The following is a 14,913-nucleotide window of genomic DNA, read 5'->3' as shown; positions in this document are numbered from 1 at the left end:
TATGGGGGTGGCCATGTGTTCCAAGAGAAAGAGGCAATCAGCGTGGTCATCGCGGAGAACTGGTCCACCGGAAGGAAGGCTTGTGTAGAGACTGAGTCCAGCCTTGTCCCTATAAAGTTTATCATCTGCATGGGTGATAAAACAGACTCCTAAGAAGGAAAGGAGGTGTTGAAAAGACTGAATCACGAGAACTTCTTGCTGCGATTGTTCCACTAGAAGCTAGTCATCCAGGTACAGGAATACCGTACGTCCCTGGCATCTCATCTGTGCCACTACAACGGCGAACACCTTCATAAAGGCCCTTGGTGCTGTACCTAGGCCAAAAGGGAGGACACGAAACTGTTAGTGTTGTTGCCCCACCTTAAATCAGAAGTCAGGTTTCAGAGTAGAAGCCGTGTTAGTCTGTATCTGCAAAAAGAACAGGAGTACTTGTGGCACCTTAGAGACTAACAAATTTATTAGAGCATAAGCTTTCGTGGACTACAGCCCATTTCTTCGGATGCATTCCTTAAATCAGAAGAACTTCCTGTGAGACGGTTGGATGTCCACATGGAAGTATGTGTCTTTCATGTTGAGAGCCATGAACCATACTCCCTCCAGGAGAGAGGGAATTATTGATGCAAGAGTGGCCATCCGGAATTACTGCTTACCGATTAATATATTTAGCTGACAAAGATCCAGGATGGGCCTCTGCCTTTTTTAGGAATGAAGAAATACGGTTAGTAGAAACGTCTCCCCTGGTATTGAGGAAGGACACACTCTATAGCACCCTTGAGGAGCAAGGACTTTGCTTCCTGCTAGAAAATAAATTGGTGGGAGAGGTCCCCTGAAGGGAGTCAGGAGAGAGGGCGATAAGGTAGGAAGGAAAGAAACTATGGAGTATCTATGGTGGATAATCTCCAGTACCCATCTGTCCATGGGGATCTTGCCCCAACTGTGGGCAAAGAGGTTAAGATGGCCACCAGAGATGACAGGAGACAAAGTAGGTGGCATCAGAGTTGGTTTGTGGGTCCTAACCTGCATGTCAAAATTGGTAGGCGCCGTGGTCTGAAGGACTCCCTGGGAGTCGGGGTGTAGATTCTCATTGAATGCACAGTGGAGCATGAGTTCTTCAGGGATTGCAGAGACTCAGCCACCTTGTTGTTAAAAAGATTGTTTTTGTCGAAAGGGAGGTTTTCCATGGTGTTTTGGACCTCCCTCAAGAAATTCAAAGACTTGAGCCAAGAGTGTCTGTGCATAACCAGTCTGGTGGCCAGAGAATGGAATGCAGTGTCAGCTGCATCCACCACGGCCTTGATGGCCACTTTTGCCACCAGTTTCCTCTCATCTACCAAAGCCTGGAATTAGACCTGGTCATCCACAAGGAGCTTGTCCTTAAACTCCAGGGCCGGCTCCAGGGTTTTTGCCGCCCCAAGCAGCCACCCCCCCACACCCCCCGGCAAAACAAAAAACAAACAAGCCGCGATCGCAATCGCGATCTGCGGCACTTCGGCAGGAGGTCCTTCACTCCGAGCGGGAGTGAGGGACCCACTACCAGCCAAATTGCTGCGGAAGAGCCGGAGGTGCCGCCCCTCTCTGGTGTGGCTGCCCCAAGCACCTGCTTGGTAAGCTGGTGCCTAGAGCCGGCCCTGTTAAACTCTGCCAGCCTGCTGTTGGTGTTGAAATCATACTTAGCCAACAGTGCCTGGTAGTTGGCTACACGAAACTGCAACTCCACAGAGGAAAAGACCTTCCTGCCTAGGAGGGTCAACATTTTCGACTCCTTGTCTAGAGGGGTGGACTTTTGTGTGTGTTGTCAAGCCTGATGCGCAACTGTTTGCGCCACCAGTGAATTAGAGGCTTGGTGCATAAACAGGAAATCAGTCCCTTTGGCCGGCATGGGGTGGGTCACATGATATGGGTGTACGCCAAACCATTCTGGCCTCTTCCAATATGGCCTCATTTACAGGAAGGACCACCCTGGATGATCCCTGTGGCTGAAGGATATCCAGGAGACAACGTTGGGGATACTGGACCTCCTCAAGTGGAATTTGTAGATTGCTACATGCGTGGCTACCAGTTCTTGGTACTGCTGGTGGTCATCCAGCAGAGAGAGTGGCAAAGGGATGACTGCCTCATCCGGTAACGAGGAGGCTCCAGTGGCAGTACCAATTCCATATCTTCCTTGTCATATACCAGCGGAGCTGGCTGTGAGCAGGGGAGGAACGATAAGACTCCTGCGATGGTGCTGGACAGCTGTGGTATGGGTCCCAGGGGCTCCAGTAGGGCCAGAAAGAGGATTCCATCAGTCTCAGCAGACCCCATGCTTCCCTGGGGCTGGTTATAGCTAGGCAGATAAGGTTGCCTTGGCTCTCTCTCTGGGCTCTTGTGCTGCGGCGGAGACACTGACAGGGCTATGTCCTGGGACACCTCTGAGTCAGATGACAGGTCCACTGGAAATGGCACTACTGGGAGCCCTGATCCGATGGATGGGAAAGGGGGCTCTCCTGCAACAGGAGTAACAGTTCATCCTCAGACATAGGAATGTCTCAGAGAATGGATGGGTGCGACAGGAGCAGAGACTATGAGTAAGGCAGGAACACCTCTTTCAGTCAGGAATGTCTCCATACATCCCAGAGTCGGTGGGGTTACCACTGAGAATGCAGAGGGACCTGGTTTGGCTGTCGAAGCTGGCTGGTCTGAGGATTGACATGGCGGCACTCATAGAACACGTGGGGCTGCACCCATAGTTGGAAGCTCCATATGTCTCACCACTGGTACTGATGAATCCCGCTTCTTCTTTACCTTACCTTCCAGTTGGGGGGGCCTTTAGCAATGGATACATGGGATCCACATGCAACATCTCACCAGACCCAGCACAGCACAGAGAGGAAATAAGTTTATGAGCAGTCCACTGTGGGGATCTATTCTTATGCCTGTGAGATATAGTTTCTTACTTGTGTGGGGAGGAGCTTGTCCTTGGGCTTCTGTGCCAATAGCACCGCATCATGGATCATGCTAGGAGGGGCGCTACCAGTCAGCAGAGGACACTGTCCAGGGGGCTATCCTTGGTCAGGATCAGATTGAGTCTGGAATCTCATAGCCTCTTCTATCAGGAATGTATGGAGTCAGAGCTCATAAGCCTCTGTAGTCCTGGGCAGGAAGGACTTACAGGTGCTGCCCTTCGCCGAGATGTTCACCTCACCCGGACAGTAGAGGTATCATTGATGCTTGTTACTGATGGAAAAGGAACCATGGTAGGATACACAGTTCTTGAAGCCCGGGTCCTTGGGCATGGTCCTCACGTAATGAGGCGTTCTTCCCCTCAACTGGGGAGGGGTTCTATACTAACTATGCAAAATTATTTACACAGGTATACAGAACAACTTTCTTAATGAAATAAGAGCGAAGGAGGAATAGGAGTTCCAACTCAGGCCATGGGGTGGTAAGAAGGAACTGGAGTGGCATCGACCTGCACTGCGCCTTATATCCTCGGTCAGAAGCATGAGGAAAAACACTGCACATATGTGAGTCAATAGACATTGCTTGGAGGAAACTTTAAGACTCAGGTGCATGAGCTCCCACGTGTGGAATATACACAGGGACCGTCACAAAAAAATCACCACTGACTGGAATTTCATTTGACAGTCTCACAGATACCAAGGATTTAATCAGCATGGGCCTGAACTATCCTCTTAAAGAGCTGTTCTTCCAATCCAGATCACAGTCAAAGTATAGTGGCACTGATGTGTACCAACAGGTGTTCAACAGATGTAAACTGAGGTTCTTTGCTTCAATGCAACACTTATGATGCCAGAAGCACACTACAAAGCTACACAGTAAAGAGGAGAAATACCTTAAGAAGGATAAGGGAGGTTCCAGCTCCTATAGTAGAAACGGAAAAGACAAACTGTGTGGTCTCCTTTTATAGATGTGTTCCTAAGTCAAGCTCAGTACATCTCACATTTTGCACACAAATGGCTCTTCACACAATTCAAAGAATGGGGTTCTAGAAAGAAAGAGGGGGGAGCTGCTCTCCAGCTTAGCATCATGCATTCCAGAATCTATCTATCTTACTCATTCCTCTACTGCTTTCCCCTTCCCTGTCAAGTTACCTTGTTAAGATTGCCAAATCCCATTCTTTGCACAGCAGATGTTTTCCACTCAGGAAGAGGAGGCACAAACTGTACAGCAGGTGGTTGCTGTTTCAACACTCCCAAGGGAAGAGTGCACAGGACAGCATCACATTTATAAATAAAAGTCTGGCTAGTGGAGCGGGTGTTCACAGCTATCACTTCGCATCCTGGTAAAGGTAAGGAAAAGCAGGGATTTAGACATTTAATAAGTCAGGGTCCTGTGGAAAAAACAGTGCATGATCATATAGTTAGGAGACTATCATAATGCATTTGCACAGTGGGACAGAATTTAGGTTGCACAGACAACCTTAATTTTGGCATGGTCTAATTTTTGAGTGCTTGAATCTGCAACATTAACAGCATTCAAGGAATTCAATATTTGAATAACTGAACAGTCCTTGTATTACCATAGTGCTTAGAGAGAACAGTCAGTACTAAGGCCCCCACTGCAGTGCACCCTGAGCAAATACATATGAAGACATTCCCTGCCCCATAGTTCTGCAAAGATGTGGGAAACTGCTTAATCTTGATGCAAATGGAGACAGGATGCCAACGGAGATTCAAGAAGGGGAATAACCGTTCACAGCAGATTTGACAAAACGCAAAGGAGATACCAATGTGAGATTTCTAAAAATAGCTACAGCATTCGACCTAAGGTTTAAGAATCTGAAGTCCCATCCAAAATCTGAGAGAGACGAGATGTGGAGCATGCTTTCAGAAGTCTTAAAAGAGCAACACTCCAATGGGGAAGCTACAGAACCCGAACCACCAAAAAAGAAAATCAATCCTCTGCTGGTGGTAACTGACTCAGATTATGAAAATGAACATGCATTGGTGCGCTCTGCTTTGGATCGTTATTGAGCAGAACCCATCAGCAGCATGGATGCATGTGCTCTGGAATGGTGGTTGAAGCATGAAGGGACATATGAATCTTTAGCGGATCTGGCACATAAATATCTTGCAATGCCGGCTACAACAGTGTCACGCAGACACCTGTTCTCACTTTCAGGTGACATTGTAAACAAGAAGCGGGCAGCATTATCTCCTGCACTTTGTAACAAAACTTGTTTGTCTGAGTGATTGGCTGAAGTAGGACTGAGTGGACTTGTAGGTTTTACATAGTTTTATTTTTAAGGTCAGGCTTGACAAAGCCCTGGCTGGGATGATTTAGTTGGGGATTGGTCCTGCTTTGAGCAGGGGGTTGGACTTGATGACCTCCCGAGGTCCCTTCCAACCCTGCTATTCTATGAATGCAGTTATTTTTTGTACATAATTCTACATTTGTAAGTTCAACTTTCATGATAAAGAGATTGTATTACAGCACTTGTATTAGGTGAATTGAAAAATACTATTTCTTTTTTTACAGTGCAAATATTTGTAATTAAAATATAAAGTGAGCACTATACACTCTGTATTCTGTGTTGTAATTGAAATCAATACATTTGAAAATGTAGAAAACATTCAAAAATAAATACTATACTATTATTGTTAATCGCTTGACAGCCCTACACTGGGTTACATAAAATAATAAAACAAGTTTATTAACTACAAAGAGATTTTAAGTGAATACAAGTAATGAGGCATAAAAGAAAAACAAAGATAAAACACTTTCTGGTGCCTAACAAACGACAGAATCGTAGAACTGGAAGGGACCTCAATAGGTCATCTAGTCCAGTCACCCGCACTCAAGGCAGGACTACATAATAACTAGACCATTCCAGACAGGTGTTTGTCTAACCCGTTCTTAAAAATCTCCAATGACAGAGATTCCACAACCTCCCGAGGCAATTTATTCAGGGCTTAATTACCCTGACAGTTAGGAAGTTTTTCTTATTGTCCAACCTAAACTTCCCTTGCTGCAATTTAAGCCCATTTGCTTCTTGTCCTATCCTCAGAGGTTCATAGATTCATAGATTCTAGGACTGGAAGGGACCTCGAGAGGTCATCGAGTCTAGTCCCCTGCCCGCATGGCAGGACCAAATACTGTCTAGACCATCCCTGATAGACATTTATCTAACCTGCTCTTAAATATCTCCAGAGATGGAGATTCCACAACCTCCCTAGGCAATTTATTCCAGTGTTTAACCACCCTGACAGTTAGGAACTTTTTCCTAATGTCCAACCTAGACCTCCCTTGCTGCAGTTTAAGCCCACTACTTCTTGTTCTATCCTTAGAGGCTAAGGTGAACAAGTTTTCTCCCTCCTCCTTATGACACCCTTTTAGATACCTGAAAACTGCTATCATGTCCCCTCTCAGTCTTCTCTTTTCCAAACTAAACAAACCCAATTCTTTCAGGCTTCCTTCATAGGTCATGTTCTCAAGACCTTTAATCAACCTTGTTGCTCTTCTCTGGACCCTTTCCAATTTCTCCACATCTTTCTTGAAATGCGGTGCTCGGAACTGGACACAATACTCCAGCTGAGGCCTAACCAGAGCAGAGTAGAGCGGAAGAATGACTTCTCGTGTCTTGCTCACAACACACCTGTTAATACATCCCAGAATCATGTTTGCTTTTTTTGCAACAGCATCACACTGTTGACTCATATTTAGCTTGTGGTCCACTATAACCCCTAGATCCCTTTCTGCCATACTCCTTCCTAGACAGTCTCTTCCCATTCTGTATGTGTGAAACTGATTTTTTCTTCCTAAGCGGAGCACTTTGCATTTGTCTTTGTTAAACTTCATCCTGTTTAACTCAGACCATTTCTCCAATTTGTCCAGATCATTTTGAATTATGACCCTGTCCTCCAAAGCAGTTGCAATCCCTCCCAGTTTGGTATCATCCGCAAACTTAATAAGCGTACTTTCTATGCCAATATCTAAGTCATTAATGAAGATATTGAACAGAGCCAGTCCCAAAACAGACCCCTGCGGAACTCCACTCGTTATGCCTTTCCAGCAGGATTGGGAACCATTAATAACAACTCTCTGAGTACGGTTATCCAGCCAGTTATGCACCCACCTTATAGTAGCCCCATCTAAATTGTATTTGCCTAGTTTATCGATAAGAATATCATGCGAGACCGTATCAAATGCCTTACTAAAGTCTAGGTATACCACATCCACAGCTTCTCCCTTATCCACAAGGCTCGTTATCCTATCAAAGAAAGCTATCAGATTGGTTTGACATGATTGGTTCTTTACAAATCCATACTGGCTGTTCCCTATCACCTTACCACCTTCCAAGTGTTTGCAGATGATTTCCTTAATTACTTGCTCCATTATCTTCCTTGGCACAGAAGTTAAACTAACTGGTCTGTAGTTTCCTGGGTTGTTTTTATTTCCCTTTTTATAGATGGGCACTATATTTGCCCTTTTCCAGGCTTCTGGAATCTCTCCTGTTTCCCATGATTTTCCAGAGATAATAGCTAGAGGCTCAGATACCTCCTCTATTAGCTCCTTGAGTATTCTAGGATGCATTTCATCAGGCCCTGGTGACTTGCAGGCATCTAACTTTTCTAAGTGATTTTTAACTTTTTTTTAATTTTATCTGCTAAACCTACCCCCTTCCCATTAGCATTCACTAGGTTAGGCATTCCTTCAGACTTCTCAGTGAAGACCGAAACAAAGAAGTCATTAAGCATCTCTGCCATTTCCAAGTTTCCTGTTACTGTTTTTCCCTCTTCACTAAGCAGTGGGCCTACCCTGTCTTTGGTCTTCCTCTTGCTTCTAATGACTTTTTATCAATACTTCTTGTTTCCCTTTATTCCTGTAGCTAGTTTGAGCTCATTTTGTGCCTTTGCCTTTCTAATCTTGCCCCTGCATTCCTGTGTTGTTTGCCTATATTCATCGTTTGAATGAGAACAATTCCCCCCCCCCTTGTAAAAAATCTTTGATGTACTTGAAAACTTATGTCCCCCCTCAGTCTTTTCTTCTCCAGACAAAACAAACCCAATTTTTTCAATCTTTCCTCATAGGTCATGTATTTTACACCTTTAATATTTTTTTTGCTCTTCTCTGGACTGTCTCCAATTTGTCCACATCTTTCATAATATGTGGTGCCCAGAAATAGACATAATACTCCAGTTGAGGTCTTATCAGCTCGGAATGAAGCACTGTTGACTTCTATTTAGCTTGTGAGCCACAATAACCCCCAGATCCCTTTCCGCAGTACTCCTTCCTAGGCTGTCATTTCCCATTTTGTGTGTGCGTAATTGATTGTTCCTTCCTAAGTGGAGTAGTTTGCAGTTTTCCTTATTGAATTTCATCCTATTTTCTTCAGACCATTTCTCCAGTTTGTCCAAATCATTTTGAATTTTAATCCTATCCTCCAAAGTACTTGCAACTCCTCCCAGCTTGGTATCAGCCACAAACTTTATAATTGTACTCTCTGTGCCATTACCTAAATCATTTAGGAAGATATTGAACAGAACCAGACATAGGACTAATCCCTGCAGGACACCACTCGATATGCCCTTCCAGCTTGACTGTTGAGGATTACTCTCTGGGAACGGTTTTCCAACCATACTATAATAGACTCAAACTATATTAGACTCAAAGCTAAGTTTCTGACCACATGCTTCGAGGACGTCCAAACCCCTCGCTCAGAGTTCAACGGCGGTTTCTTTTGTCTTCTAAGGTCCAAAGAGGGAGACGGACAGGAAGAAAGAAGTAACTTGGTGTTTGCCCCCTCCTTTTTTATAGCTTCACTCCTTCTTTTGAAAAGCATGTCTCCTTATTCTCAGCTGGAAAATGTATCTAGGATGGAAGGATGCTTGCCCTGGGTTCTTTCACCTGTGTATGCTTACATGCAGGTTTTCTCCCTTCCTTCTTTCTGATTGATGACTGTTTAAATGCAAATTAAGTCAAATACACATTCCGTTGCTCAGGACAGACCTGTTTGCTGACTTCTGCCTGGGCAGGGCTGTGGGGTTTGGAACGTGTGCTAACATCATTATACAGGGGAATTTTATAACTTCGCAAACAATGTTGTGACATACATTTCCCGACGATGAGATTGACCAGCAAGTTATTATAAATGATACTTTATAAGGTTCTTCACTGGAAGTTTTCAAAAGGAGGCTGAATAGCCATCTGTCTTGGATGATTTAGACACAACAAATCCTGCATCTTGGCAGAGGGTTAGACTAGATGACCATTGCAGTCCCTTCTAACAATTTGTGTATGTCTACACTAGCACTTTTGTCGGTAAAACTTTTGTCAGTCGAGGTATGCACCGACTGACAAAAGCGCCTGGGTGGAGAGCGCTATGTCACCAAGAGAGGCTCTCCTGCCGACATAGCTACCACTGGAGACCTTGCAGCGGCATAGCTGTGCCACTGTAAGGTCCTTAGCGTAGACATAACCTATGATTCTACCCATGCTGCTTGGTCTCATTTTAGGCCCACAGAGTAAATCTTGCACAAATTGAACTGTGCCTTGGAGAACAATGTGCTGGTCTGTGATGGACATTTCTGAGTAGCGCAATGCTCTCCCACTGAATTCCTATTGTCAGAGCCAGCATAGGCTAGGATGCTTACCGCATTTACCTTAATCCCATTATGAATGGGAATCAGCAGGTCATGATGTACTTGGGACATGAGCAACTCAAGTTGCAACATGATGCAGAGCCCACACAACTAAAAAAACAAGCAACGAAAAATTATTATTTGTAAACCTGTTAAAGCTTCCTAAAGAGTTCAGGCCCTACAGGCCTTGCTTTTCTATGGCTCTGTGCTCATGGTGTCAAGAGTGTGTGAATCCTGTGAGAGAGGAACAGAGGCAATTGTCAAAGGACAGTGCTCCTTGGTAGTGTAACTTACAAAGTTAGAGAGCTTGATTTACCTGAAGCTGTGTAGCGAACCTGTCGAACTGCTGTATTTAATTTAATATCCAACCCTTCTGCCAAGGCTACAGGCACACAGGAATATCCATTTCTCACAGTCAGATGACTGCCTGTGAATTCAAAATCATCATCCTAAAATGAAATATATAAAAATACATAAGTTTATAACCAAAACAGATCAGTCAGTACAGAGTTAAATAAATGGGGAACTTTTCCACTTAAAGTGCTGTAGCTAACTTAATTACAAGAAGAAAATTCATAGTATTACTGGTAAAATAATTGGTATAGACTATTTTCCTATAAAACAGATAACTAATTATAATCCGTTTGGGTATTAACAGAACCCTCTGGAACTCTCTGTTAATATCCTGTAGAATCTAGAATGAGAGTCGAAGGGATAATGCTGAGGTACATGACATTTAAATCTCTTAGAAATGCTTGCTAACATACAGAAACATGTCAGAATGAAATAAAATAAAAAAATAAATTAATGGAGATATCCCATCTCCTAGAACTGGAAGGGACCTTGAAAGGTCATCGAGTCCAGCCCCCTGCCTTCACTAGCAGGACCAAGTACTGATTTTGCCCCAGAACCTTAAGAGGTCCCCTCAAGGATTGAACTCACAACCCTGGGTTTAGCAGGCCAATGCTCAAACCACTGAGCTATCCCTCCCCCGTGCATGTGCTAAATCTATGAGCACTATTTTAGAGAATTTATTAATTAGGTACCTGGTCCCAGTGCTTCAATGAAAGTGTAGACAGCGGTGTGGCATTAGCAAATTCTAGATTTGCAAAATGCCAGTCAAGTATCTGTCTGTCCCTTGAGGATAAATAAACATCACTAGAAAAATATAAAAAGGGAAAGAAAAAAGTTGACTTTGCAGTGAGTGAAATACAGCAAAAAGATTGCCTTTGAAAGCCCAGTCTTCATCGATCGATATATGAAGAACACAAACAGAACACAACCCTACCTCAAAGTTCCTGATCACCTACCTGTAAGCAGCAATTCTGGATATAAGCACGGTGAAAGAGGGATGTGCGTGGTTCTATAAAGCCAATACAGGAGTGTACAGAACTCAGAACACCTTCATTTTGTCCTTCATGAAATACTTCCACAGTGGACGCTCTCTTCGTGGAAACTAGCTAGTGTGGCCTTGAGTTAGGACAGCCTTACCAAAGCACACAACTGATTTGGAGTATCATTTTCAAATATGCCTAGGCATTAGGCACTCAAATGCCATTGACTTTTAATGAGTTGGAAACCTACCTCCATTAGACTGTATTTGCAATATTAATGGTAATTGGAGGTTTGCACTGAACAGGGTTTGTATTTGTAGATCTTAGATACAGGAATCTACATAAAGCATGCTGAATGCTTGCTTCCACAAATTCTGAGTGAACAGGCTTCAAGACGTTCTAGAACTGAAGCTGTAAACCTATTTATATTCCCGGACAAATTACCTGAAGACGGAAGTAAGGTTGAGAGTACATGTAAGTAATTCAGGATAAAATACATTACTGAGATGCTACAATAATTCCCAAATCAAGCATTATAAATGTAGGAAATTCTAAGTTTACCCTTAACTTCAAAATCCCAACATGCCGAGTTAAGAACTGCACATAGTGCACTCAGACAATCTTCCCCTATAGCAATGCCATGCCTTATCCATATGAGAGAGACATTTCAGTGTATCTTGTCCAAAATTGAAATGGATTTGAAAGACACATTTGATTATTTTTTCCCCTTGTGTTATTATGGGGCAGTCCTTGACCCAGTTACTCCTACTCTCCTCTCTGCTGAGTAGACTTGGTACAATTGGACAGCTTTTGAAATGGAAGATTTAGGATTAATAGTATTGTCTACCATTATTTTTCATATCTAAAAGTTTCTGTCAGCTGAGGCTAGTGCATAAAAATCTTCAGAGAAATGCATGGAGAATTGCCCTCTTAAAATGACAAGTCTTCCACTATTCTCAATGGGAGCGTGTCCACAGCAGGCCTCAGTTTAGGTGCTCTCATTCAAAATGGTTCTGATTACCATTGTTTCGGGGGGGGGAAGGGGAAGCCAGCCATCTTTGCTAAGACCTGCCTATAGCCTCTGTCCCATCAAGAACAAAGGAGGATAGATGCCCCTCTCAAGAGACCCACCCAACTGTGGACAAGTTATGACCTCAATCCCCTGAGAACAATGAGAGATGTCAGCCAATTTGAAAAATGGTTGTTTTATATGGAATTTTCTAGCAGAACATGATTTGTCAGCCCTTACTGAAGGAGAAACTTTCAGTTATGAAGAATGGGTGAAAAAATAATCGATGATCCTGAAAATAAACTCTTCAAATGTAGCCCACATGAGATCTCACTCAGTTAACTATAAATGAGCTTAGGCTGTAAGCTCTCCGGGGCAGGGACCATCTCTGTCAAGTGTTTGTACAATACCTAGTCCAGTGAGGTCCTGGTCCATGACAAGGGCTCTGAGGTGCTCAATTAATACAAAAAATAGAAGTGTGAAGCATCTGTGTTCTGTTCCGATCTAGGAAAAGAGTGCTGAGCTTCTTAAAAGGTAATCCTCAGTGGGATCAGAGGATAATGGCCTGTAGAATGTGGAGTTAGAGAGCTGTCTAGCAGCCTCTTGGTCATATTCCAACTTATTCATGATGACGACAGCACCTCCTTTGTCAGCCTTTTTGATCCCCTTGTAAGTATTCTCACACTCATCAAACTGTCTGTACTGGGCTATCTTGATTATCACTTCAAAAGTTTTTTTCTCTTACTTAATTGGCCTCTCAGTTGGTAAGACAACTCCCACCTGTTCATGCTCTCTGTATGTGTGTATATATATCTCCTCAATATATGTTCCACTCTATCTGCATCCGAAGAAGTGGGCTATAGCCCATGAAAGCTTATGCTCTAATAAATTTGTGAGTCTCTAAGGTGCCACAAGTACTCCTGTTCTTTTTGCGGATACAGACTAACACGGCTGCTACTCTGAAACCTATATTTTCACAATACAAGATGTGAGCAATTTTGGTGTTGGCTTAGAGAGAATGGCCTTTCCTTGCAAAGATGAAGCATTCAACACAAGGAGGAGTTAAGATAATGGGCTCAGGCTGAGCAAAGAATACAACTGAAAGAAGCTTAAGCAAAGAGGCTGGAAGGATTGTGTGGGCAAGACGGGAGGGAGAATGGTACTCTGTCAAAAATAGCATTACCTATTTCTGTGTCACTAACAACTCAGAAGCAAATGATGTTGAATGCTTATAGATCAGGGGTCGGCAACCTTTCAGAAGTAGTGTGCCGAGTCTTCATTTATTCACTCTGATTTAAGGTGTCGCATGCCGGTAATACATTTTAATGTTTTTTAGAAGGTCTCTCTCTATAAGTCTATATATTATATAACTAAACTATTGTTGTATTGTAAAATAAACAAGGTTTTCAAAAAGTTTAAAGAAGCTTCATTTAAAATTAAATTAAAATGTTGAGCTTACGCCGCCGGCCCGCTCAGCCCGCTGCTGGTCTGGGGTCCTGTTCACCTAGGCCGGCAGCGGGCTGAGCGGGGCCTGTGGCCGGGACCCCAGCTGGAAAGGGTACGGTAGCCAGAACCCCAGACCGGCAGTGGGCTGTGCGGGGCCGGTGGCAGGGCCCCACAGGCCACTACCGCTCAGGGGTTCCATCCGCCGGCTCCTGCCAGCCGGGATGCCGGCTGCCGGACCCGCTCAGCCCGCTGCCGGTCTGGGGTCCCGGCCCTGCCCACATACAGTGGGTACCTACCTTCTCCCTGGTTCTGGCCCATTCTCTTCCTCTCTCTGCAGTGAGCGGAGGATGGGAGTGCACTGAGCACAGGGCTGGGAATGAAGGGTCTGGCCAGGAGCTAGAATGAGGGAGGGGGCTCAGGGTTGGGGCAGGAGAGAATGTGGGGTGGGGGGGGCAGGAGCTCCAGTTTTGTGCGAGGGGTGCAGGTGGGAATGTGGGGGGTGTGCAGGAGCTCCCCTTTGGTGCTCAGGGTGGGGGTGGGGGGTGCATGGGGGGTGGGGGCGCTATGTATGTGGAAGGGTGCAAAAGTCAGGGCAGAGGGCTGGGGGCATGTGAGGGGGTGCCAGAGTCAGGGTTGGGGTCGTGGGGGGGGGGGGGTGAAGGAGTCAAGCAAAGGGCTGGGTGTGTGTGAGGGGGGTACAGGGCTCAGGGCACAGGGCTCAGGGGTGTGTGCAGGGCACAGGGCTCAGGGGCAGAGGGCATGTGTGTGTGGGGGGTCAGGGCAGAGTGCTCCCCCCACTCCTGCGGCCCCCAGCTGGCTCACCCACTCGGGGCCCTGCGGCGCACCACACGAGTGCAACTAGCGCCCCCCGGCGAGAGAGTCCCCTCTGGCTGTGTCTGGAGGAGCTGCTCCGGGCGGCGCATAACCCCGCGGTATGCGAGCTCCTCACCCCAGGGCTCTCTGGCCACCACCAATTCCCGCTCGCCCACACCTGCTGTGCGCTCAGCGCTGCCGGGCCGCGGAGCTCTCCGCTCCTCCCAGCAAGTACTGATCCATGGCTACGGCTGGGTGCCTCCTCCCGGGATGCTCAGCAGCCAGCGCTGCTGCCGCCGCCGACCTCTCCCACCTCCACCGCCCCCGCTTACTGCCGCTGGGAGTCGGGACCGAGTCCGGCAGCGAACCCGGTCCCCCAGCGCACCCCCAATCCACCATGGCCAGCTATACCAAGGTGGCCCAGGTGAGCAGACCCCTCCGCACCCGCGGGCAGGGCTCCTCGCCGGGTGAGGGGACGTGGGAACCCACAGGCCGGCCGCTGAGGCGGCTCCTCTCTGGGGTGGCGCGGGCTCTGCCCCTCACTGGCTGCGTGTCCTCGGGACTCGGGCAGTCAGCAGCGTGCCATTAAAAATTGGCTCATGTGCCATCTTTGGCACGTGTGCCATAGGTTGCCAACCCCTGTTATAGATCAATGTCCTAACAGACAAAGCACAAGATGGGGTACTAGTTGTGTCTGCTGCAGGACACCAAACACCATTAGAGAACA

At 45.9% G+C, this 14,913-nt stretch overlaps 1 protein-coding gene across 6 annotated transcripts in view; it reads right to left on the bottom strand.

Moving 5' to 3' along the window:
* Positions 1-14,913, bottom strand: part of KDM1A (lysine demethylase 1A) — a 169,095-nt gene that overhangs the window by 49,782 nt on the left and 104,400 nt on the right. For all 6 annotated transcript variants that reach the window (XM_065576832.1, XM_005309377.4, XM_065576829.1 and 3 more), the window contains 3 exons: positions 10,631-10,742; positions 9,901-10,033; positions 4,095-4,282 (listed from right to left, as the gene is read on the bottom strand). In XM_065576832.1, the coding sequence (XP_065432904.1) occupies positions 4,095-4,282; positions 9,901-10,033; positions 10,631-10,742 (433 nt within the window). The remainder of the gene's footprint in view (positions 1-4,094; positions 4,283-9,900; positions 10,034-10,630; positions 10,743-14,913) is intronic.

Source organism: Chrysemys picta, chromosome 23 (genome assembly GCF_011386835.1).
Source record: "Chrysemys picta bellii isolate R12L10 chromosome 23, ASM1138683v2, whole genome shotgun sequence".
Taxonomy (NCBI): domain Eukaryota; kingdom Metazoa; phylum Chordata; order Testudines; family Emydidae; genus Chrysemys; species Chrysemys picta.
This window is presented reverse-complemented; position numbering and strand designations above follow the sequence as displayed.